This window comes from Ooceraea biroi, chromosome 11 (genome assembly GCF_003672135.1).
Source record: "Ooceraea biroi isolate clonal line C1 chromosome 11, Obir_v5.4, whole genome shotgun sequence".
In the NCBI taxonomy this organism is placed as follows: domain Eukaryota; kingdom Metazoa; phylum Arthropoda; class Insecta; order Hymenoptera; family Formicidae; genus Ooceraea; species Ooceraea biroi.
The window spans coordinates 1327490-1351257 of record NC_039516.1 but is presented as its reverse complement, the minus strand read 5'-3'; the positions used below and the strand labels follow the sequence as shown (position 1 = coordinate 1351257).

Below are 23768 nucleotides of genomic sequence, written 5' to 3'. Positions count from 1 at the left end.
GATTTGAAGTTATGTTCCAACGACATCTAGGAATTAATGTCGGAAGTTCTCCTGGTGTGGAATCGCGGCGAATCAAAACAGCTCAATGAGAAAAGTGAAATTGCCTGATTGCAAGATGGCGGAGACCGCGTGGAGTGGAAATTTGAAGGATAACGGAGAAAAATACAAAAGTGATAACAGTGAAGATGCATGCGATGAGAAGGTTGTTGCGAAGAACATTGTATATTTAGAAGATATCAGATTAGGAATAAGATGATAAAGCATCAGATGCGATAGAAAGAAATTATGGAAGATATAAAAAGGAAACTGGTAACATATATGGTGTGATCACGTACAACAACGGATGCCGGTGGTGAGACTGAGCAACAGAATGGCAAGCAAAAGAACGGCGGAAAAAAGGAAAAGCCAGATTGGGGTAGAAACAGGTTGTGTACATAAATCCAGGAGCAAAAAAACTTTAGCCCGGAGGAATGTGAGGATTGCAGAGGATGGAGATTAGGCGTTGGACAACGGTGAAAGACATTCTATATATATATATATATATATATATATATATATAAACATATTTTGTTACATATTTATATTTATGTTTTAATTTATTGTATAATAAAACAACCATTTGTACTTAAAACGTAAAACATTTCATATACTTATATTCAAGCGATTTGTTTTTAACAATCATAAAATAAACGGTGAGAAAGATTTATTTGTTATTTACTTTTTTTAATATTGTTTATTTAAAGCATATGCAGGATTATTACTGTTTCGATTTTAAAGAGAAAGCTCATGCTATATTTATTTTGGAACAACTTTAAAAATTCTAACTAGAATCTATTAAAATTTGGTTGATCTTACACTCATAAAATTAAGTATAATATCACATTGAAATAAAAGTGGAATTCTGATTAGTACTTGGTGCGACCAACTTTGGAACAAATTTGGACATTGTGATCAGGATACATGTACCTAGAACTTAGAATGTAGAAAATATTTATATGTGGATTAGAATGTGCACATTGATTAACTTATGCTTGATATAACATGAAATCTCCTCTCGTCATGTTGTATTGGTATCAGCTTCATTAGATGAACTTTTTGTACGGCTGTCTATCTGACTACAAGGAACAATCGAGTGCAAAGATACCGTCAATGAAGAACATGAAGTTGCAGTGCTGTGCCCATCATTACTTGTTGAATTTTTGAACAAGAAACTGTCCTGACAACCCAACTTTTTCATCAACGACAATCTGATTTTCTTCTTCCAAACGAATATGATGAAGATAATAACACCTTGAAGAGCGTTTATCATGTCTATGGAATACATTAAGTATTCTGATAGGTTGAATATCCATGAATTAACAGCGTCTATTTCCATAACCCAAGTGATGCCCATCAAGAAGAACAATTTGAGATACATTACGAACCTACAAGCAAATTCATTCAGGTTTGCTTTCTTTTTGTGACTGATTATTTAACAATTGATATATAATGATTGATTATTTCGATTATTAGTTTGGGTAGTATAGCACATATTCCAGCATATATAAAATAATTTAAAAATAACTATTTTATATATTACTGAACAAATTTAGAAATATCTATTTTAAAAGTATAAAGAGAGAGAAGGATATTTTTAAATAATCAAGAATCTCAAAACATTTCTTAAATCATTGAGACAAACAAAACACTTTTTCTATCTTCATAAACTATAAAATATTATATCACAATGCAAACCATTTCTTGTCGTCATTATGGCATTTTTTCTCCACACTTCTTAATTGATCCGTATCTTTTTTATGACGTGCCATAGTCAACGCCGTTGAAATAAATAAGAAAATGTTGCAAACATTAATGATACCAAAGGGCCAAGCAAAGTAAATTCTTGCACTCCTGTCTGAAACAAAAGGTAAATAATTGTAAATTTATTTAATTAATACATAATTGTAATTTTATATTTAATGGAAATTTTAGTACAGTTTTATTTAAATAGATAACTGTATGGCAAAAAAAATGTCATTTACCGAACCAATGATCACGAATGCAAAAGTTTGGTCGGATGAAATTCTTTGGCACATCGAGAACGAATTCAATCATGGTACATATGAACATGAAGATAAAAGGACATCCCCATCCGTACAATGCGTATAGGAATTTCCTTTTCCTTTGACGTTTCATGTTTCCTCGTGATGTGTGAGTTTTCTGTCTTTTGTGGAATATAGTTCACTATTAATATTAATCAATGACGAGAAAGTTAAATAGATCATGTAGTAAGACTTCCAATGAAAGCTTTTCTTCTTTTAAGCACAAATTTAGTGTTTTTTATCATATTTGTCTTAAACGTAACGTAAAATTTAATTACCTAAATATCCACCAAATATCGAAGCACATTATATTCAGCCAAAAGAAGCTCGCCGTAAGTAAGAATGTAAGGAAATAGGCTGAAATAGTCAAACAAACGGCATCTCAATTTTTAAATACATATTTCAAACATATTTAAACGTGAAACATTTCAACGATAATACATATTTATTTCTGTTTATATACTCGCATGTGCGTGTATGTATATACTTATCAAACAGGTTTTCCCTCCTTTTGCATTACAAATTCCAAGCAAGAATGGTAAATTTAACAAATTTTTGTCAATACTGAATTAAATTATGTAAATTATTATAAAATAAAAATGCAAGGGTAAAATAGTCTATACAATTCGAATGTGTTTTACATATTTCGAACATATATTATAGTATTATCAATTTAGATTTATCTAGACAAATATTTTTCTTATCAAAAGAAATGGACAACAATATATATCTGAGTAACGATTTTTAAGAGGTAGTCCTTTGAAACTTTTAGCAAAAACATATTTTGTATAATTGAATTCAAACTAATTAGATCTTAAGATGCATTCAATATTTAAATATTAACTAGATTTATTTGTCACATTTTTTGAATCATTAATTTTTAATCATTTTTATATCATTAAATTGTTGGATAGTAAAATTTTAGTGTATTAACGAGTGCATTAATGTCATCCGGTTTCGACCACAGACCTTCCATATACAGTTGAACTTTTGTAACTCTCACTCTAGGTCTCCATTTGTTTCTACCTTGGCTCGCGCGCGCGAGAAGCAGCGTCAGGAAAAATGTGAATGACAAATATAGAATGGCTATATATATGTGCATACTATGCAACACAAACACGAAAGAAACAGCGGCAGATTCTATATCCGTGTATTCTAGTTTTATTTCACATGCCTCTCGCGCTATTCCACTTAATGTTGCAACGCTAATGTGGAAGATAGAAGCCGGGATTAAAAACCGGGCAACATTAATCCTGGTTATACATCAAGCTCTATACGTCTACGTGTGTAGATGTATTCTTTCGTATATGTTATCATACAGTTTGCGCATACTGTACCTATTATGAGGCAGTAGGTGTATCCTAATTGATGCAATGTGTACTGTTGGTGCACTGCAAGGAATATGTACGTGATGCATAGCGCGCCGCTGTACGCACGTAGCGTATAGCCGTGCATAGTTTGAAGCTCCGACAGAATGGAGTACACCACGACTGTTGCAAACAGAAATAACACAGACAGTATAACACCTGCAGTTAAAAACATCGGATATGGCTTGCATATGGTCACCTCGTACTTGTCCCGATTCACTAAAGCAAGACAATAGGTCATCGGATTAATGAATTCCTTATAATACAGAGAGCCGTTGGCGAAGAAGTAATACCCGTCGTCCGCAGAATTATCAGTTTCATTCAGCACGAACCGGCCGTCTTCGCATGGATCGTTGACAATAAAGTGAAACATCTGGTCTAATGTTTTGTCGTCCACGGCCTCTTCGATCTGTGACGAATTAGTCATTGCGTTCCCGTGGACGATTGGAAACGAATAATTACCTTCTCCAGCAACGCACGTTTCCTCTATCAGGCGATGACCTCGAGGACAGCAAAGCGGAATGTAAGTGCTGTTGGCGAACTCCGTGTCGTTCTTGCTACTTTCATTGAGATCTCCATGCCGCTCGTGTGATGTAGTACAGTTGTTGCTTTTGGTTTCCGTAGTGTTCACGTTGATATCTAACATCTGATCGTCGTCTTCGTAGTTTCTCGTGACATCCTCGTTGAGTCCGTATTCTGTCACATCATCGTCTTCGCGGTTCTCTTTTGTAACATTAGTGAAGAATTCATGACGCATCTCTTTATCATCCTTGGTAAACTTTTCACGCAAATTATCCTGCACGTGTTTCGTCTCGACGCGTTGATCTTCCATGAGCTTGAGAGGCTCATATCGTTCCGTCATATCGTTGCTCGTGGAATTTTGCTGAAGTTCCAACGGTGCGACAACGAGGAAACTAGTGCAGCACCAAAGCACGAAACTTGTTCGACGCATCTTCAACTGCTAAACATGTCGAATTTATAGGATTTAGAATTTATATTACAGGATATAATTTCTTCTTTCAATTGTAGCAACATCGTGAACTATAGAACTGCAGAACTACAAAATATACGTAACGTAATAACTTCGATCTGCAAAGCATATATAGTGCAAATGCAAGAAAAAAAAAGAAGATGCCGAGAAATAGGTACCTTGATAAGACAGGTCTTGAAACGGTAGAGCAATAGGAAGAGACATTAAATCCCTTGAGCTTGAGTTTTCTGGTTTTGTTCATGGACTTTTGGAAGACTGCGTAACATGGCATGATTGTATCTATTGTTTCTCGAGTATTCTCTTTTTCTCTTAATTTAGTATATTCATGGTTTCTCCACGGAGATAAGTCGTAGCCGTTATAAATTATTACCCCTAATCTAACACGATGCAATTTAAGATTAATTTTGCCGAAGTAGCAATATCTTAGGAGGACACAGTCTTCTTGTTAAGACAGTAATGCGAATTCATAAGAATCCTGTCATTCTGTAAATGTATTGATTACGACATATGGAAGTCTCCTTTCTGTTTTTGCAGAGTTCTATCGAATGGCAAATATTAACAGTACTTTGCTTTTCTCTCCTGCCAATTGAAGAGCTTCAATAGTGAAGAAACGTCTTTTAGCATGTCAAAAGTTGTTATTGTGGTATCGTTTGCATTAAAACAGCTATCGCTTAGCGGCTTCGTGAATATGTAGAAATCCAGAAATACCGATTCGTGCTTTCTGTAATATATCACGAAGAAGATATGCTTGCCATAAAGTTTCTCGGCAGGAACGTCTCGTAAATTGTCACTGGTAACTGCGTCGTTTCCACTCCAGTTTGGTGCATCCTACACACGATCGTTCCGGAAGAAAATGCTGATAGCATAGCGACGTACAGAGATTTCCAACATTAGCTAGGAATAGAGAGTCAAGAAAATGCAAGCGGACAGAATTAATACAGAAGTTGCGAGTAATAGAAGAGTTTGGTTTGTTATATGTTAAGCTAATCGCAAGTAAAAATAAATCAAATTGCTATTAAGAACAATTAATTTTACTAAAAGTAGCACTTAAAAATATTATGTAAAAATATTAAAAATATGTTACTTGTATCTAAGTTGGATAACTGTAGGTGAAGTATGAAGTGTTGTAAAGCTTGAATTGCAAGATGCATTTTCGAAATTCATAATGAGCCCAGTAATTAATCACGCGTTTTTAATGATGATATCACTGCATTTATAAATATTAATATTTCAAATTTTATCTTAAATGAGTTTAAACTTATTTTGAAATAAGTTATAGATATTAAATAATATTATGCTAATAAAGATATAGTAAAGTACAGTGTAAGTATTGAGACATCCAGTAACATTTTGGTCAGTTTGTCAAACATAAATTCTCTTCAATATAAGAAAAATATTATCAAGTATCATATACTGTTGTAAACAATATTTTCTAGCATAAAATCTATATACTATAAAGATATAGTATATCTCCGAATATTCTAAAAGTTTGATTATATACAAACCTTGATTAATTGGTAAATCAACTGATTTGATCAAAATTGTTTTACAAAGAGGCATGCCCAAATGTTAATGTCTACAGAATAAAATTAATATTAAAAGATTGTTGACACATACGCACAGGCGATATAATAATGTATTTGTTAGTCAGAGGAAAAAATATGTATCCATTACCTTTTGAAATCAGAGCACGAAAAGAATTATAATTATAATAGATATCTTTAAGTCTTCACATCTGGAAAATATATTTAGAAAAAAGTCACTACCTGTAATTTGTTTTCTTGAGACAAAACGAAATAATTAATCTCAAATGTTTCTTCTCGAACAGTCACTAATGAAAAACATTCACCTGAGAAAACCGAAACAAATCCTAATTTAATATTAACGATTATACAGATGACTTTAGGCCATCTCACTGAACGGACAATGAAGTCGATACTTCACAATTCTACTCTTAACTAGACTCTTCACGAAAATGCGCGGCAGATGCGAGTAGCAAGAGACTATAGGACGACAGTCGACCGACGACATTTAAAAAGAAGTTTGACCACTGCGGATACCTGTATACATACACATATAAAGATAGACTGCTTATGAGGTAGTGGGGGTGTCCTCCACAAGGAAAAGGATAGCACGAATTTATTTGGTTATCTGTCTAGTAGGTGTGATGGAAAGAGACGGACACCCAAACAAATTCGTGCTATCCTTTTTTCTCAGGAGGATGCCCCCATTTACGGTTCTACTGCCTTATGAGCGGTCTATCTTTATATGTCTATGCCTGTATACAAGGGGTCAAGGGGGTTTAAAAAGAGAGCTTTGTCAACAGGCTCTTACATAGTTGCAAGAATCCTGTCCAGGATCCTCACAGTTTTGTGTGAAACATGAAAATTAAAAATGTAGATTAATAGAACGATTAGACAACGGACGAATAGTGAAATTCCCAAATTGTATAAAATGTTACAATGCCTGCGAAAAATTTCTAAGAACAAATATCGACTAACACAGATAAAATCTGAATTAAATTCCACGGTCAATCTCACATACCATGAATATGTTTATTTTAGCATAAATATATTAGCGATGACGAAATAAAAAGCAGGAAATACTTCAGCCGTAGCGAAAACCGGTTTTTTATGTCATCCATATTTCACACCACACATGTCGGGAGAGTCATTAACAATTTTACGGGAATAGAAAATTCTGCAAATAATGATTGAATTTATCTATGACACAAATTAATAAGTTTGTATCACCAGAACGAATCAATAAAAGTATTCCTTTGTTTCTCGACCGAACTGGCAAATTTATTAATATATATTACACGACGTTTCGACCAAGTTTTTGGTCCTTCTCAAGTCTACACGGAAATTAACAAGTCATTTTCTGTAATATAATAAATACTAAATGCAGTGAATACTAAGACAATTTAAAAACTAATAAATGCTATAAAACTACACTATTTTAAATTGAACAACTTACTGACTGAGAAATGACTGTCAAACCAATCGATACAACATTCGATAATCGATAAAATATCGTGACAAGAACACTCCCGACTTCTCGAGTGGAAAGTACGTCAGCACTCAACGGAGTTGTTCTTGTCACGATATTTTATCGATTATCGAATGTTGTATCGATTGGTTTGACAGTCATTTCTAGTTAGTAAGGTGTTCAATTTAAAATAGTTTTATAGCGTTTATTAGTTTTTAAATTCTCTTAGTATTCACTGCATTGTAGTATTTATTACAGAAAATGCCTTGTTAATTTCCGTGTAGACTTGAGAAGGACCAGAAACTTGGTCGAAACGTCGTGTAATATATATTACTAAATTTGCCAGTTCGGTCGAGAAAAAAAGGAATTTTCACACAATTATTACAACCCACAAATTGTAATAAAATGATTAAATACAATGGTTTTGAAAAATAGACGAGAAATTTATATTTTAAGATGCCTATTCTACTAAATGTTTTTCATTTTTTATACACAGTAGTTAAATTAACAAAAGTGTTTGTACTTTGAAAAAACATTTCTTGTTCGATACATGAACCTATCTTACATTCACGTAAAACATAATCAATTGTATGTCAATATAATTATTGTATGTCAATAATTTAACAGTTTTGTCAAAAATCAGTTTTACATACTCTTAAAAACGATATAAATTGTTTCATACTTGTTCATCCCTTAGATATAAGGTAGATATAAGGTAGTTCAGGCCTTTATCAAAGACAAGCATCGTAAAATTATTTACTAAGGTAGAAAGTGTTGCCTTAGAAAAGATAGCATATAATTTATTTTTGCTCACATACAAAATAACGCGGGCCGCTCAGAAATAAGGAATGATGAAAATTACAAATATAAACTGGACTTTGTACAAAGAAAACTTGGAATTCTGCAAAGAGAATTCTGCCTATGTACGAACAAAAGCATGTATGTTAATCTGCGACGCGTGCCTACGTTCTATCGTATACCCTTTTTACAGATATAGAAAGGGATATCTAAAAATGAGAATTTATTAAGCAAAGTTTCGATTGTTACAATGTTGATTCACGTGAATGCCACGTACACGCACACACAAGGAATCCCGAGATTTTTAAAAGTTCTTACGATGGTATCACGAATTGTTCCTTTATATAACTGGTGGTTCGCTTCTATCTCAGTAATAACGTAAGCTCGCATTTCCACGAACAATTGTACTTGCAAAATTTGTTATATAATAAAAACTTATTATTGCTTATAGTAAATAGTCATGATGCAATATCGAAGACTTCAATGCAGTATCATAATGCATACTCTTAAATGCCAAAAATAAATCTTTTTTAAATATAATTAAATATATATATTTAAATAAAGCAAATATTTATTACACCATCCATGTTAACAAACAGCGACGATAAATGTAAAGTGACTGACCGATATACACAACAAGTCCTACACATTACGATACAGAGCAAAGTCTTCAATATCCCTGAAGGAAGTAAAACAAAACAAGAAATATGTCGTGTTAAGGTAAACACTGTGAGAACAGTAATTTTCATTTAGTCCATTTGTAAACGCCTGCATCATATCTCAACACGAACCACCTGTCTGCTGTTGATATACCTCTATTGTATCTCCTTCTTCCATTTCCAATGTTGTGGGTGTATCTAATTCATTTATGGGCTGTCCGTCAAATCTAAATCTTACTGCTGCTATCGCCAAACCCTGTAAAACGACATCAATAGCATTCATTTTACTTTATCCAATTTGCTTCTTTTTGTAATTTGTTTATTCCTAAATAATTGTGTGTCATAATAACCTATCAAGTAAAACTTACATTAAACAGAAATTAAATTCATAATCTATCAGTGAAAAAAAGTGTAAAAATATTACGTCAGAAAATATCATGGCTCATCATAGTTTCATGTAATATCATTAAAGTCTTGGATTAAAATATTCAATGTTTTCTGTGAAACTACAAATATATAGAAACTACGAATATAGTAAGTGACAGAAATATTTGCATCAACTTTACAATAGATTACGTTCAAAACTCTTCAGTGTAAAGCTCAGAAGAAATGATTGCCAGTTAACAATTGACAATCGAATTATTGACTAACGGTTTACCAACTACCATTAATAAGATACTCACTACACGGTCGCAGTACGCGTTCATCAGTTTACGAAGAGGTGTGTGTTTTTTAATTTTAAACTGAACTACCGCGTTATCCTGGCCCAGCACCTTCAAGTTTATGTGCTCCGACTCTGTCTTTGCCTCCTGCCCAAACAAAGGACGCTCAAAAAAATGTGAAGTCTGCGGGGACGCTGCCCGCGTTACATCGTAAATATTCGGCGCTTTAGGTTAGGAGAAGCGTTACCTTTTTCTCATCCGACATGGTGCCAACGATTCGTATAACGCGGTCTGATCACACTTCCTGATCCGGATAATCAAAGAGTTCGAGATCGGCTGGCCAATTCTTTCACTTATTATGACGTGAACGAGAATTCGTCGAATAAAACACTCGCTGAGAAATCCCGCTTCTCCTCAAAACGGCGACCACAACGTTTCATTTTACACGAGTAACGCGTTATATAGAACGCTTGCTGCGAGGACAAATCTCGAGTCTTGCGATAGCCGTGATTGGATGGATGGCAGAGCAATGGCTGCACCGTAATGATCGCTAAAGCATATCCAATAGGAGAATTTCTATCCTAGGATAAACATGACCGAGCTAACTAAACTTTGCTTGCACTGAAATCACCGTGATTGGTGATGTCCGACGCGACTCCGCGCAATAAGCCAATCCCGTAGTATTATCGTCTAGTGACGTTTGGCTAGTGACCAAGTGTAGTTTGCCATCTACATGGCAGTTTTACTTCTTGCTCCAAAAGTTACAGCTCATTATTCATTTTTCATGGCGTCAAAAGCAGTCAGGAGATAGCGAGGCTCACGACGTAGAAGAAATGTAGTGAAGAATAATACTGTTTTTGCAAAAGAATAATAATCTGTGAAGAAGAAAAAGGAAGATACTACCGAAATGACTACGTCGGATTCCAAGGCGCCTTTACGGACGGTGACACGCGTTCAGTTTGGCATCCTTTCGCCAGATGAGACAGTAAGTAAATCGTACATGGATCCGTTACACTGAAAATAATATAATTTCCGTAAAAATTGTTTGAGTTCATTTCAACTCGAAATATTTTCTTGCAATTTGAAGCAACGCTTCACAGTGCGTACATCAATAGCGTTGTTCTTGAAGAATTGATATGATTAAGTATAGGAATTTGACTGTTCTAATCAGTTTTGTTATCTGCCTGAGACCTACAGCAATAAGTTAAGGGGATTTTCTTATTTGATATGGCAGAAAATAGGCAATCTTTGTAAAATTTTTTCGGAAAAACGAAATAGTTCTCATAATTGATTCGTGTTAGCGATTATCACACTATTTTTTGTACAACTAATAATGTGCACTTGTCGGTAAGAAAAACAAAGTGTCCGAATATGATGGTAGTCACATTGTTTATTATAAAAATTAATATCCAAATACTTATTAAAACGTCATGTTAAAGGATTATCTTTCCTTGTGCACAGCATCGTATGTCAGTCACAGATGGTGGCATACGTTTTCCAGAAACCATGGAGGGTGGTCGCCCGAAATTGGGTGGCCTTATGGACCCAAGGCAAGGTGTTATTGATAGAAATTCTAGATGTCAAACGTGTGCCGGTAATATGACAGAATGCCCCGGTCACTTTGGTCACATAGATCTCGCAAAGCCTGTATTTCATGTGGGATTTATCACGAAAACTATAAAAATATTGAGATGCGTGTGTTTTTACTGCTCCAAACTGCTCGTCAATCCTGTAAGTGATTAATATAAAAAAATATTTTATTTCTATACAATTTAGTCAGTTTTGATTTATTTATTTTCTGTACTTTGTTTATATTGGGTTGTTCGGAAAGTTATTTCGTTTTTTCAAGGAAAAATGAAAGGCGGTTTTTTCATATTTAGAAAAAATTTTATTCAGTGATGTATTGGCCATTTTGTTCCACTACCTTTCGCCATCTTTCTGGCAACTTTAAGATTCCACGCTCATAGAAGTCCTTCTCCTTATTGACAAAAAATTGAAGCAAGTGATTTTTGACGCCTTCATTTGAATCGACGTTTACATTGTTCAAAGAATTTTGTAGAGACCGGAACAAATGGTAATCGAATGGTGCCAGATCAGGAGAGTATGGTGGGTGTGGTAGCACATCCCATCCAAGCTGTAAAAGCTTCTGGCGAGTGACCAAACTTGTGTGTGGTCTGGCATTGTCGTGATGGAATACGACACCTTTCCTATTCGCCAATTCTGGTCGCTTCTGCTTCATGGCAGCATCCAATTCATCCAGCTGACGACAATACACTTTCGAATCAATCGTCTGATTGCTTGGTAGTAGCTCGAAAAATACGATTCCCTTCCAATCCCACCATACAGAAAGCATGATCTTCTTTTGATGAATATCTGCCTTGGATGTCGATTGAGCAGGTTCATCTTGCCTGGACCATGATCGTTTTCGCTTAACATTGTTGTAAACAATCCATTTTTCATCTCCAGTTATGATTCGCTTCAAAAATGGTTCATTTTCTTCACGTTTCAACAATGAATCGCAGATGGTAATGCGTCGAATCAAGTCAATTTCCTTTAAATTGTGTGGAACCCAAATATCGAGCTTTGAAACGAATCCAAGGCGTTTCAAATGATCGTAAACAGTCGAATTCGATAAATTTAACTTTTCAGCACTTTCGCGTGTTGTTATGTGACGGTTTGCATCCACCAGAGCCTTTATTTTCTCGTCATCAGCTTTAATTGGCCGACCTGAACGTGGTGCATCTTTCAAATCGAAATTTCCAGTACGAAATTTCGAAAACCAATTCTGACACTGACGTTCACTCAATACATCTTCTCCGTACACGGCACACAATTTTTTCTCGCTTGCACTGCATTTTTACCCTTTCGGTAGTAAAAAAAGCAAAATATTACGAAAATGCTCACTTTGATTTTCCATGTTTGATGTGATGCCAAACAAAAATTACTTGACAGATCGCAACACAATAAGATACTAAATGACGTCTGAAATGTCAGTTGTCAAAATATAAAACGAATTTGTCGCTTAGAGTAAGGTTAAGTATCGAGGAACGCGACTAACGACATCTCTTTGTGAAAAACGAAATTACTTTCCGACAACCCAATAGTTCCATAATTTATTATAATTATTGAGCTTTTTTCAAATCGAAGATAAGTAAAGTGAGATGAGCGATGTTAATCTTTACTTAGAGTAATAACTTCCTATCTTTAAAGGCACAACCTACCTCAAATATTTAAATCATCAATGTTTTGCTAGATCTGCTTTCCTCTAACTTTCAGCATAATCCAAAGATAAAAGAAATCGTTATGAAGACAAAGGGGCAACCACGGAAACGACTTGCATTCGTCTATGATTTATGCAAAAGTAAGAATATCTGCGAGGGTGGGGATGAAATGGACATCAACAAAGAGAATGCAGAAAATCAGCCACAGGTAGAAAACAGAAAACCAGGTCATGGGGGTTGTGGCAGATATCAACCCAATCTGAGACGGTCCGGGTTGGACGTCACTGCCGAGTGGAAACACGTAAACGAGGATTCGCAAGAGAAAAAGATAGCGCTCACCGCCGAAAGAGCGTGGGAAATTCTCAAGCACATCAAGGACGAGGAATCTTTTATTCTGGGCATGGATCCGAAATTTGCCCGGCCGGATTGGATGATAATCACGGTGTTACCGGTACCACCATTGTCCGTGAGACCAGCGGTCATCATGTACGGCTCCGCGAAAAATCAAGACGATCTGACGCACAAGTTGGCGGACATCATCAAATCAAACAATGAGCTGGTGCGAAACGAGCAGTCCGGTGCTGCGGCACACGTGATCTCGGAGAACATAAAGATGCTGCAATTCCACGTGGCAACGCTCGTCGACAACGACATGCCTGGTATGCCGCGAGCGATGCAAAAGTCGGGCAAACCGCTCAAGGCGATCAAAGCCAGGCTGAAGGGAAAAGAGGGCAGGATTCGAGGGAACCTGATGGGAAAGCGCGTGGATTTTTCAGCGCGCACCGTTATCACGCCGGACCCCAACTTACGAATAGACCAAGTGGGCGTACCGCGTAGCATAGCGCAAAACCTGACGTTTCCCGAGATCGTGACACCCTTCAACATCGATAAGATGCAAGTATTGGTCAGACGTGGTAACTCGCAATATCCTGGGGCGAAATACATAGTTCGCGATAACGGCGAGAGAATCGACCTGCGCTTTCATCCCAAGTCGTCTGACTTGCATTTGCAGTGCGGCTACCGAGTAGAGCGACACATCCGTGACGGCGACCTCGTGATCTTCAATCGTCAACCGACGCTGCACAAAATGAGTATGATGGGCCATCGCGTGAAGGTGTTACCTTGGAGTACATTCCGCATGAATCTGAGCTGTACGTCGCCTTACAACGCCGACTTTGACGGCGACGAAATGAATTTGCACGTGCCGCAGTCGATGGAAACCCGTGCGGAGGTTGAGAACATTCACGTAACTCCGCGGCAGATCATCACGCCGCAAGCGAACAAGCCTGTCATGGGTATCGTGCAGGATACACTGACGGCCGTGAGGAAAATGACTAAGCGCGACGTGTTCATCGAGAAGGAGCAGATGATGAATCTGCTTATGTTTCTACCCAGCTGGGACGGCAAAATGCCACAACCTTGTATCCTGAAGCCGAAACCGTTGTGGACCGGCAAGCAACTGTTCTCCCTCATTATACCAGGAAACGTGAACATGATACGGACGCACAGCACGCACCCGGACGAAGAGGATGACGGCCCGTACAAGTGGATTTCACCGGGTGACACCAAGGTAATGGTAGAGCACGGAGAGCTCGTGATGGGTATTCTCTGTAAAAAAACTCTCGGCACATCCGCCGGGTCTTTACTTCACATCTGCATGCTCGAATTGGGCCATGAAGTTTGCGGACGCTTCTACGGCAACATTCAAACGGTCATCAATAACTGGCTGTTGTTGGAGGGTCACTCGATCGGTATCGGCGATACCATTGCCGATCCGCAAACCTACCTGGAAATCCAGAAGGCAATCAAGAAGGCTAAAGAGGACGTGATAGAGGTAATTCAGAAGGCTCACAACATGGAGCTGGAGCCGACGCCCGGTAACACGTTGCGTCAAACTTTTGAGAACCAAGTGAACAGGATATTGAACGACGCTCGTGACAAGACCGGAGGTTCCGCCAAGAAATCGCTGACAGAGTATAACAATCTGAAAGCTATGGTGGTGTCGGGTTCGAAGGGCTCCAACATTAACATCTCTCAGGTAATCGCTTGCGTCGGTCAGCAGAACGTTGAAGGTAAACGAATACCTTTCGGCTTTCGCAAGAGAACGTTGCCACACTTTATCAAAGACGATTACGGTCCTGAATCCCGTGGCTTCGTCGAGAATTCGTATCTCGCCGGTCTCACGCCGTCCGAGTTTTACTTCCACGCCATGGGAGGTCGCGAAGGTCTCATCGATACCGCCGTGAAGACAGCCGAGACCGGTTACATCCAGCGTCGTCTGATAAAAGCTATGGAGTCTGTGATGGTGCACTACGATGGCACCGTTCGTAACTCCGTCGGTCAGCTGATCCAGCTGCGTTACGGAGAGGACGGTCTTTGCGGCGAGACTGTCGAGTTCCAAAATCTACCCACCATCAAAGTGAGCAATAAAGCCTTCGAGAAGAAGTTCAAGTTCGATCCGACCAACGAGCGCTACCTACGGCGGATATTTAATGAAGACATCGTCCGCGAGATGATGGGTTCCGGCGAGGTGATCTCCGAACTGGAGAGAGAATGGGAACAGCTGAACAAGGATCGCGCTGTACTGCGTGAGATCTTCCCGAGCGGCGAATCGAAGGTTGTGCTGCCTTGCAACTTGCAGAGAATGATTTGGAACGTGCAGAAGATATTCCACATTAACAAACGGGCGCCAACCGATCTCAGCCCGATGAGAGTTATCCAGGGTGTGAAGGATCTCTTGGAGAAGTGTATCATCGTCGCTGGGGACGACAGACTGAGCAAGCAGGCAAACGAAAACGCGACCCTACTGTTCCAATGCTTAGTGAGATCAACTTTGTGTACGAAATGCGTGTCCGAAGAATTCCGACTGTCGAGCGAAGCCTTCGAGTGGCTGATCGGAGAGATCGAGACCAGATTCCAACAGGCTCAAGTGTCCCCGGGTGAGATGGTCGGCGCGTTGGCGGCACAGTCTCTCGGCGAGCCCGCCACTCAGATGACCCTGAACACTTTCCACTTTGCTGGTGTATCATCGAAGAATGTAACTCTCGGTGTGCCGAGGCTGAAGGAAATTATTAACATCAGCAAGAAACCGAAGGCGCCATCGCTCACGGTGTTCCTGACCGGCGCGGCTGCGCGCGACGCCGAAAAGGCGAAGAACGTGCTCTGCCGATTGGAACACACCACGCTGAAGAAGGTAACGGCCAACACAGCGATATACTACGACCCGGATCCGCAGAACACGGTGATCGCCGAGGATCAAGAGTTCGTTAACGTGTACTATGAGATGCCTGATTTCGATCCCACAAAAATATCGCCGTGGTTGCTGCGTATCGAGCTGGATAGGAAGCGAATGACCGACAAGAAGCTGACGATGGAGCAAATCGCGGAGAAGATCAATGCAGGTTTTGGCGACGACTTGAATTGTATATTCAACGATGACAATGCCGAGAAATTGGTGTTACGTATCAGAATAATGAATAGCGACGATAACAAGTTCCAAGACACGGACGAGGAGACCGTGGACAAGATGGAGGACGATATGTTCTTGCGATGCATCGAAGCTAACATGCTTAGCGACATGACTCTACAGGTGCGTGAATCTCAGATTTGCTCCGTTATTCTTTTTCTCTTTTTTTTTGTTTAGCGATTTTCTCCACGCAGTCGACTGTATTCTAAATATTTTCTGCGGTACTTTCAGGGTATCGAAGCTATTGGCAAAGTTTACATGCACTTACCCCAGACGGACTCGAAGAAGCGTATTGTTATTACGGAAACGGGCGAATTCAAAGCTATCGCGGAGTGGCTCTTGGAAACTGATGGAACAAGTTTGATGAAAGTTTTAAGCGAAAGAGATGTAGATCCCGTACGGACATTCAGTAACGATATCTGTGAAATATTCCAAGTACTTGGCATCGAGGCTGTACGAAAGTCAGTAGAGAAGGAAATGAATGCGGTTTTGCAATTCTACGGCCTGTACGTGAATTATCGTCATCTTGCTTTACTTTGCGACGTCATGACGGCGAAAGGTCATCTTATGGCGATAACTCGTCATGGAATCAACAGACAGGACACGGGTGCTCTTATGAGGTCAGTATGAAGACATTTTCCATACATTATGTACATATTGACCGTACGTAGAAAGTACATGATAGAAAAATGATGCGAAATTGAATTGCCTCAGGTGTTCCTTTGAAGAAACGGTCGATGTATTATTGGATGCCGCATCGCACGCGGAGGTAGACCCAATGCGAGGAGTATCCGAGAACATTATAATGGGACAACTTCCACGCATTGGAACAGGTAATAACAGTTTTAAAAATTTCATGTTTTACGTGACCTTGCTGTAGAAAAAATTTACATATTTTTTACAAATCCTTTCGTTAAATAAAATATATAAAATTATATTATATAAAAGTCACACAGTGATACTATATGATTTAATGTACACGCCCAGGTTGTTTCGATCTATTACTGGATGCTGAAAAATGTAAAGCTGGCATTGAGATTCCCGTGGCGGTCGGTTCGGGTATGTTAGGAACAGCAGGAATGTTCTTCGGTAGTGTAACCGGTATATCTAGCATGAGTCCTCAGATGACTCCTTGGATGGGAGCAACTCCCGGTTACGGTGCATCGAGTATGTCACCGGGTAAGTTTTCTTACACACACACACACACACACTTAGCACACGTACACACGTGCGCGTGATTTGTAGTTATCACGAAATAAGCATCAAATATTGTAACGTATGACAAATTTTCTTGCAGCATTGAGCAGTGGCATGACACCAGGAGGTGCATGCTTTTCACCATCGGGCGCATCGGACGCATCGGGCTTGTCACCAGCGTACTCTGCGTATTCGCCACAACCTGGAAGTCCTGGTAGCCCGGGTCCGAGTATGAGTCCGTTCCCGATGTCACCAGCGGGTGCAGCTTCGCCCAGTTATTCTCCCACTTCACCCGCGTATCTGCCTACGTCGCCCAGCATGACCCCGTCGAGTCCGAACTATTCACCCACGAGTCCGACGTACTCGCCGACCAGTCCAAACTATTCACCGACATCTCCAAGTTACTCACCGACAAGTCCGAGTTACTCCCCGACATCGCCGAGTTATTCGCCGACGTCGCCAAGTTACTCGCCCACTTCGCCGAGTTATTCGCCGACAAGTCCAAGCTATTCTCCGACGTCGCCAAGTTACTCGCCGACCAGTCCAAGCTACTCACCCACGTCACCGAGCTACTCGCCCACGTCACCAAGTTACTCGCCCACTTCGCCGAGCTACTCGCCAACCTCGCCGAGTTACTCCCCAACGAGTCCAAGTTATTCACCTACGAGCCCGAGTTACTCACCGACGTCGCCCAGCTACTCGCCTACGTCACCGAGTTACTCGCCCAGTTCACCAAACTACACTCCGGCCTCGCCGTCGTACTCGCCCACATCGCCGAGTTATTCGCCAAGTTCGCCGCAGTATTCGCCTGCCAGCCCGAGCTACTCGCCCAGCAGTCCCAAGTACTCGCCAACCAGTCCAAGTTATTCCCCTACTTCACCTTCATTCGCCGGTACATCGCCACAGTATACGCCCGCGAGTCCCACGTATTCGCCGACCAGTCCGACGTATTCGCCTACGAGCCCGTCGTACTCGCCCAGCTCACCGCAGCATACCGCGTCCGGCAGTACCAGATACTCGCCCAGCAGCCCGAACTATTCGCCCACCAGTCCGACGTACTCTCCGACGAGTCCTCAGTACTCGCCGTCGAGTACCAAATATTCGCCAACAAGCCCCACGTACACGCCCACGAGCCCGAGTTATTCACCGACGAGTCCAACGTACTCGCCGCCGGTGCCAGGTTACTCGCCCACGAGTCCCACCTACTCCCCAGCATCACCTGCTTATGAGACAGATGATTAATGAAAGTTGCTGCGAGATATTGTTAGTTCATTACTTTATTTCATTAATTACTTTTTTACCAAAAATTCCCTGGTCCCTCTCAAGTACACTAGCTTGTAAAACTTAACACTGAGACTTTCTGAGTAACCCGTTCATACTTTACTTTTTTCAATATTTTAATCCTTATGGCGTAAGTGAGAAATTATGTGCATCATGGCGTATATTTCGCGTTATTATATTAAACGTATTGTAATACGTATATCTAAATGTAATATCTTATTAATATAACGCGAAAGGTGACAAACAAGTCGAAGTAGATACGCGATATACTCATAATTTCATACACGTCCGGTCAGGCATATGCAAGTTATGATTCAGGGAATTTTTCGTAAGAAAGCAATCGATAAAATCAACCAATCATTGAATGCGGAAGCGCTGTTTGTGATGTCAATAACGTGTATAAATTGAGAAAATTTTGTATATGTGCGTTTTACATGTTTCGCAGATTTTGTCATATAGAAATACAATGTGTCCGACTTTTACGTCTGCTGTTTGTTTAGCTGTAGCGCATAATCTATGCGATATCACGAGTAACAAACGTGATATATCGCATTATTGATATTTAATTGTTTAGGTGTTAAAAATATTATAAGATAAATATTGGAACATTACATTCTAGTTAGTAAAGTGCGAAAGTAAACCTTTGCAATGGAGTAAAAGTGTATTACTGTAATTGCATCATATACAATTTGTACTACACACAATAATAACGTTTTGAATCCATGAAGAACATTGATATAACTTTCATATTTATTCCAAAGATACAAACTAAAGTAAAAGAAATTGCGATAACACTATCAATAATATTCCAACGTAGTGTTAATAAAAATACATAAATTCGAAAGTGTAATAATATATGGACCAAAACATGAGCTGGACGGAGATTAAACGTATTTTGTTAACGCTAAGGAGGATTTCCAAACAAATTTATCTGATACTGAAAGAGAGGAATGTGAAAGTTGATAGATCGTGACAAACATGTGTGACAGTTGTATATTTGCGATGTTATTCGCAACAAGTTAATTACTTGGACAACAAATTTGAAATCACATACGCACAAAATGAACTACAATACTTGGAGCGCGCTCCCTTGCTTGCGACAGCTTGATGGAAAGTCGTACACATTGTGGGTCTTCCCATCCAGCGGGGGTAAGTCATTCGTGTCTTACGCGGTATCGAGTTACTCCGGTGTAGTGCGACGCGGTGCACACCCAGGTGAGAACCGGTCTCTAATGAATGTCACGATATCCTAGCACTGCAGTTGTGGACTTCAACATGAGCCGTGAGACAGTACCGTTGCACTTGACGAATGCAAATTCAGGATTGTCTCTGCTGTTCGCCACCCTGTGTATTGTCGACATTTTCGGCGTATTCCCGATAATTACGCTACCGCGAGCGATCATCCAATGCGGTAAGATTCAATTTACAAAAATTTCCCGCACACAGCTGCAATAAGCGGCTGAAATTGCACAGGTCAGGTCAAGTCTCTGCACGCACCATACGCACGCAAACGTTTTTTTTTTAACTAGGATTAAATATATTTGTTAACGCTAAGGAGGATTTACAAACAAATTTATATAAGATAACAACTATATCTCATGCTGAAAAAGAGAAATGTGAAAGTCGATAGATTGCGACAAACATGTGTGACAGTTGTATATTTGCGATGTTATACGCAATAAGTTAATTTCGATTAATAAGAAGTGTTGGGGAAATAATTACGAATTTCTGTTTTCTTTTATCTACTGATGCAAATAAACCAATAAAAGCAATAAAGTACAAGTTGTTTTGTTTTATTGATACAATTATACTCTCTATATTTTATCTTGATTTACATAATTTTTTATAATGTCTACACGTAGAAAGATATTTGTCTTTTGTAAAAGAGTAATTTTAAAAACTGTATTGTGTTATTAGGACTCTATGGGATTCCTCTTGTACTTGTTGTATTCGGTTTACAAATTTATACGGCCATTTTGCTGGGAAAATCATGGACCATCGCAAATATTCTAGATCCACAGATTTCACGAAAAAATCGGTGCGTACATCTCTTTTAAAATAAAATGGCTTAGTTTATTAATTTATTTCGATGTCTCGTGAAGGTCTCCTGGATAGTAGCTAATAGTATAATATTCAACAAATACATCCATGAAAATGCAGAATTTTTATACGCATTAAATCGCAGTTATCCTCTCGCTGCTGTGACGGAATTAACGATGGGATCACGTGCACGATCCATAGTTACTCTACTGATGGATCTGACAGTTTTTGGCTGTGGTATTCCAAATTTATTAGTCGGTAAGTAACAAGGTCCTTTACGTTACAAAATATTAAAAAACAAAATTAAACATTTTTATCACTCTCTACTCGCTACTCCGTTAAAGGTGAATTATTTTTCAGCTTCACAGAATTTACAGCTGTTTGCATTAAAGCTGTCAGGACAGCATTTTGATCTTTCCTTTTGTTATTGGTTGCTAATAATCGGCGTTTTACTTTGTCCATTAATGTGGCTGGGCAGTCCGCGAGATATGAAGTAAAACAAAATGTGGATAAACTTTTATTTTAATAACTTAAAAAATGTAACGCAATTATACAGAAATTACCTGTAAATTATTATAGATGGGTGGCAACATGCTCTAGCGTAACGGTTGTTTTAACAACTATATTAATATGGTGGAGCATTATTATTGATGATCGAATATTTGATGCTGCACCAATAACAACTTCACCAACGTGGAATAAATTTCTTTCTGGGTAAATATAATAACCAGTTTTATGTACACCTTCGTACGTGTGTTAAAGAAATATCTCCATAATATAATTGTACAATAATTAAGTAATCCTTAACACATCAACATTTTTTTATATAAATAATCGTCTGCGTCTTATATCAAATTTAATGATCGATATAATATAATAGAGAGCGAGCCCAGGAAATCTCTCTAATATATTAACTGTTCTTTCGGTTCGAAACCGGCCATCTGCCGTCTAAGCTGTAGGTCCTGTATACACATCAACGCTCTAATTACGCAACACACGTATATGTGAAAGACCGCATACTTCTGGCAGTTCGGATATGGCATACAAAAACGAAAAAATAATAACATAATTTCAAAGACAATTTGCAGGTATGGCATGCTGGCCTTTCAGTTTGATGTACACCCCACTCTAATGACGATACAGGTCGATATGCGTCAGCCTCAAAATATCGACAAAGCTATCTTTTTTTCTTTCATAAGTAAGAAACAGTAAATTATATTTTTGTACGTTTTATCTTTGTATATCAGAAGTGTCAAATAATTGTGCAATTATTAATCCCTCGATATCAATCTTCTCACGTTCATATATCCAATGAATCCAATATATGTTCAATTTTTACTTAATTTCATTCAATGAGGCTGAGGCTCTAGATTACTTTTTTGTTACACGATAGCAAGCGGATCAATGTTCGTCGTTACCGTTTCCCTAGTCGCATGGAAGTATAGTGACGATACGACTGCCAATATCCTCGAAGCTGTTCCACCAGGACTGGCAGCAAATGTTGCTGTTCTATTAGCAGCTCTTCAGCTATGCTTTTCTAGCGTGATTGGCTACTCAGCGCTCTTCCAACATCTAGAAGATCACTGGAGCATAGAAAGGAGTAAGCTAATCCATTTACTTCCATTTAACTGATTGACTGAATTAATTAATTAATTACTTTGATATTATGCTGGACCAGCCTTTGGATGGAAACGATGTGCCACGAGATCGGCGGTAGTTTTACTCAGCGTGGCTATAGGCGAATCGATATCGCGATTCGATATTATTATGACTCTAATTGGTGGATCGTTGACCGGATCATTAGTCTTTCTGTTACCTCCCGTAATGTACAACCGAGCCTTGACTCTGAAGAAGTCGACTCAAGCGATAGCAACCACAGAATGGGTTTATCCAAGTGCTCGTAAACGATTCAGGGGCAAAGAGCAACGTTCAATGCCCCCTGGAGCTCACTCGCATTCAACGTACTACGGTTTCCTGAATACTACGAACAATCCTCACAGGTGCCAACTCTTGTACGATTACCTGTGTGTGTACATGCATGTATGTTTTACTAAACAATGAATCTTCAATCCAGTTACACGTATCTCTACTTTGACAACCTGGACGACAAAATAAATTCAGAATCGAGCGAATCCGAAGGTGAACAAAGAGGCAAGAAGAAGAAAACCACTGATACCTCCAGATCTCAGCAAGAGAATCAGCCACTTCTCTCAGACGCCACAAAGTCAACCAGAATTCACACCCAAACGCTTACGAGCGATCTGCAAAATGACATGACTGTGAAGAGAAAACGGTTGTGGGATTCCGAGAGAGCAATTAATTACTTCGGCTATTTCATAGTAGCGATCGGTATAGCAATCACGCTGTCCTCCACGTACATCAACATTTTGAACACTATACGTTACGTGCGGTTTACACCACCGTGCATCGTCAACGCCACGACAGACATTTCTGTATCGTAATTTAATTTTATCGGTTGCAATTACGTCCACACACTCTTAAAAATCCATTGTAAAGATAATCTAAATTATTATTGTATATATGGAAGACAATTCTGAAAGAAAAGGATATTTTTCCTCTTATTCTATACTTGATTCAGTACATGATGCTCATTCTCACACATCCACTTTTAAGAATCTTTATCTCAATGTTCCATCTAAACTATTTTCCATTTTAAAAATATTTCTCGAGCAAATATACCGTGCATTATGACAAAGGTGTTGCAGAAATGGGCGGCGAAATTTTCAAGGGCGACTGTATCGATCGCAAGGATGGAAAACAATGGCATGAACTATTAAACAAATGACGCCTGATATTCAGTAGGAAGCTTTCTTATTCTAGGGATTCTAAATAAAAATATGATTCGCGAGGTAATGCGAACGGATGACTGCACAATAAAAATCGACCCTAAAGTTGCTGTCAAAACGACGCGAGCCACGCGACATCTTACGATCAATGCGATAACTCGCAGCTGTGGTTGGGATATGTGCAAGCAGCAGTAATTTACTCCCCGC

General features: G+C 38.9%; 4 protein-coding genes and 2 long non-coding RNA genes across 8 annotated transcripts; 3 read left to right on the top strand and 3 right to left on the bottom strand.

The window, feature by feature from the left end:
- Window positions 1-581: 581 nt before the first annotated feature.
- Window positions 582-5603, bottom strand: LOC105274535 (G-protein coupled receptor Mth2). The gene is made up of 5 exons (XM_026973709.1): window positions 3419-5603; window positions 2360-2438; window positions 2022-2203; window positions 1735-1894; window positions 582-1424 (listed from the first exon to the last, which is right to left on the bottom strand). The coding sequence occupies exons 1-5, from the start codon at window positions 4398-4400 to the stop codon at window positions 1058-1060; spliced, it is 1770 nt and encodes a 589-aa protein (XP_026829510.1). The 5' UTR covers window positions 4401-5603; the 3' UTR covers window positions 582-1057.
- Window positions 1302-2345, top strand: LOC105274533. The gene is made up of 3 exons (XR_893090.2): window positions 1302-1444; window positions 1811-1906; window positions 1991-2345. It is a non-coding gene; the product is annotated as an uncharacterized LOC105274533 (long non-coding RNA).
- Window positions 5604-7952: 2349 nt separating the features above from the next.
- On the bottom strand, window positions 7953-10008 carry LOC105274536 (small ubiquitin-related modifier 3). The gene is made up of 3 exons (XM_020034536.2): window positions 9797-10008; window positions 9571-9696; window positions 7953-9143 (listed from the first exon to the last, which is right to left on the bottom strand). Exons 1-3 carry the CDS (start codon window positions 9812-9814, stop codon window positions 9009-9011), a joined length of 279 nt encoding a protein of 92 aa, XP_019890095.1. The 5' UTR covers window positions 9815-10008; the 3' UTR covers window positions 7953-9008.
- A 448-nt stretch (window positions 10009-10456) lies between these two features.
- Window positions 10457-19441, top strand: LOC105274537 (DNA-directed RNA polymerase II subunit RPB1). The gene is made up of 7 exons (XM_026973633.1): window positions 10457-10534; window positions 11011-11280; window positions 12826-16359; window positions 16468-16856; window positions 16951-17069; window positions 17224-17415; window positions 17534-19441. The coding sequence occupies exons 1-7, from the start codon at window positions 10457-10459 to the stop codon at window positions 18673-18675; spliced, it is 5724 nt and encodes a 1907-aa protein (XP_026829434.1). The 3' UTR covers window positions 18676-19441.
- LOC105274546 (amino acid transporter AVT1B) lies at window positions 18693-23483 on the top strand. The gene is made up of 9 exons (XM_026973634.1): window positions 18693-20125; window positions 20632-20752; window positions 20900-21012; window positions 21115-21247; window positions 21334-21468; window positions 21843-21952; window positions 22148-22354; window positions 22433-22754; window positions 22829-23483. The coding sequence occupies exons 1-9, from the start codon at window positions 19951-19953 to the stop codon at window positions 23214-23216; spliced, it is 1704 nt and encodes a 567-aa protein (XP_026829435.1). The 5' UTR covers window positions 18693-19950; the 3' UTR covers window positions 23217-23483.
- Window positions 21259-23592, bottom strand: LOC113562902. 3 transcript variants are annotated; one of them, XR_003407231.1, is made up of 5 exons: window positions 23455-23592; window positions 23079-23308; window positions 22931-23015; window positions 22412-22853; window positions 21259-22337 (listed from the first exon to the last, which is right to left on the bottom strand). It is a non-coding gene; the product is annotated as an uncharacterized LOC113562902 (long non-coding RNA). The 3 variants fall into 3 exon arrangements; XR_003407230.1 differs by lacking the exon at window positions 23455-23592 and having other exon boundaries at window positions 22412-22776; window positions 23079-23220; XR_003407232.1 differs by lacking the exon at window positions 23455-23592 and having other exon boundaries at window positions 22931-23031; window positions 23079-23219.
- Between the last annotated feature and the right edge of the window lie 176 nt (window positions 23593-23768).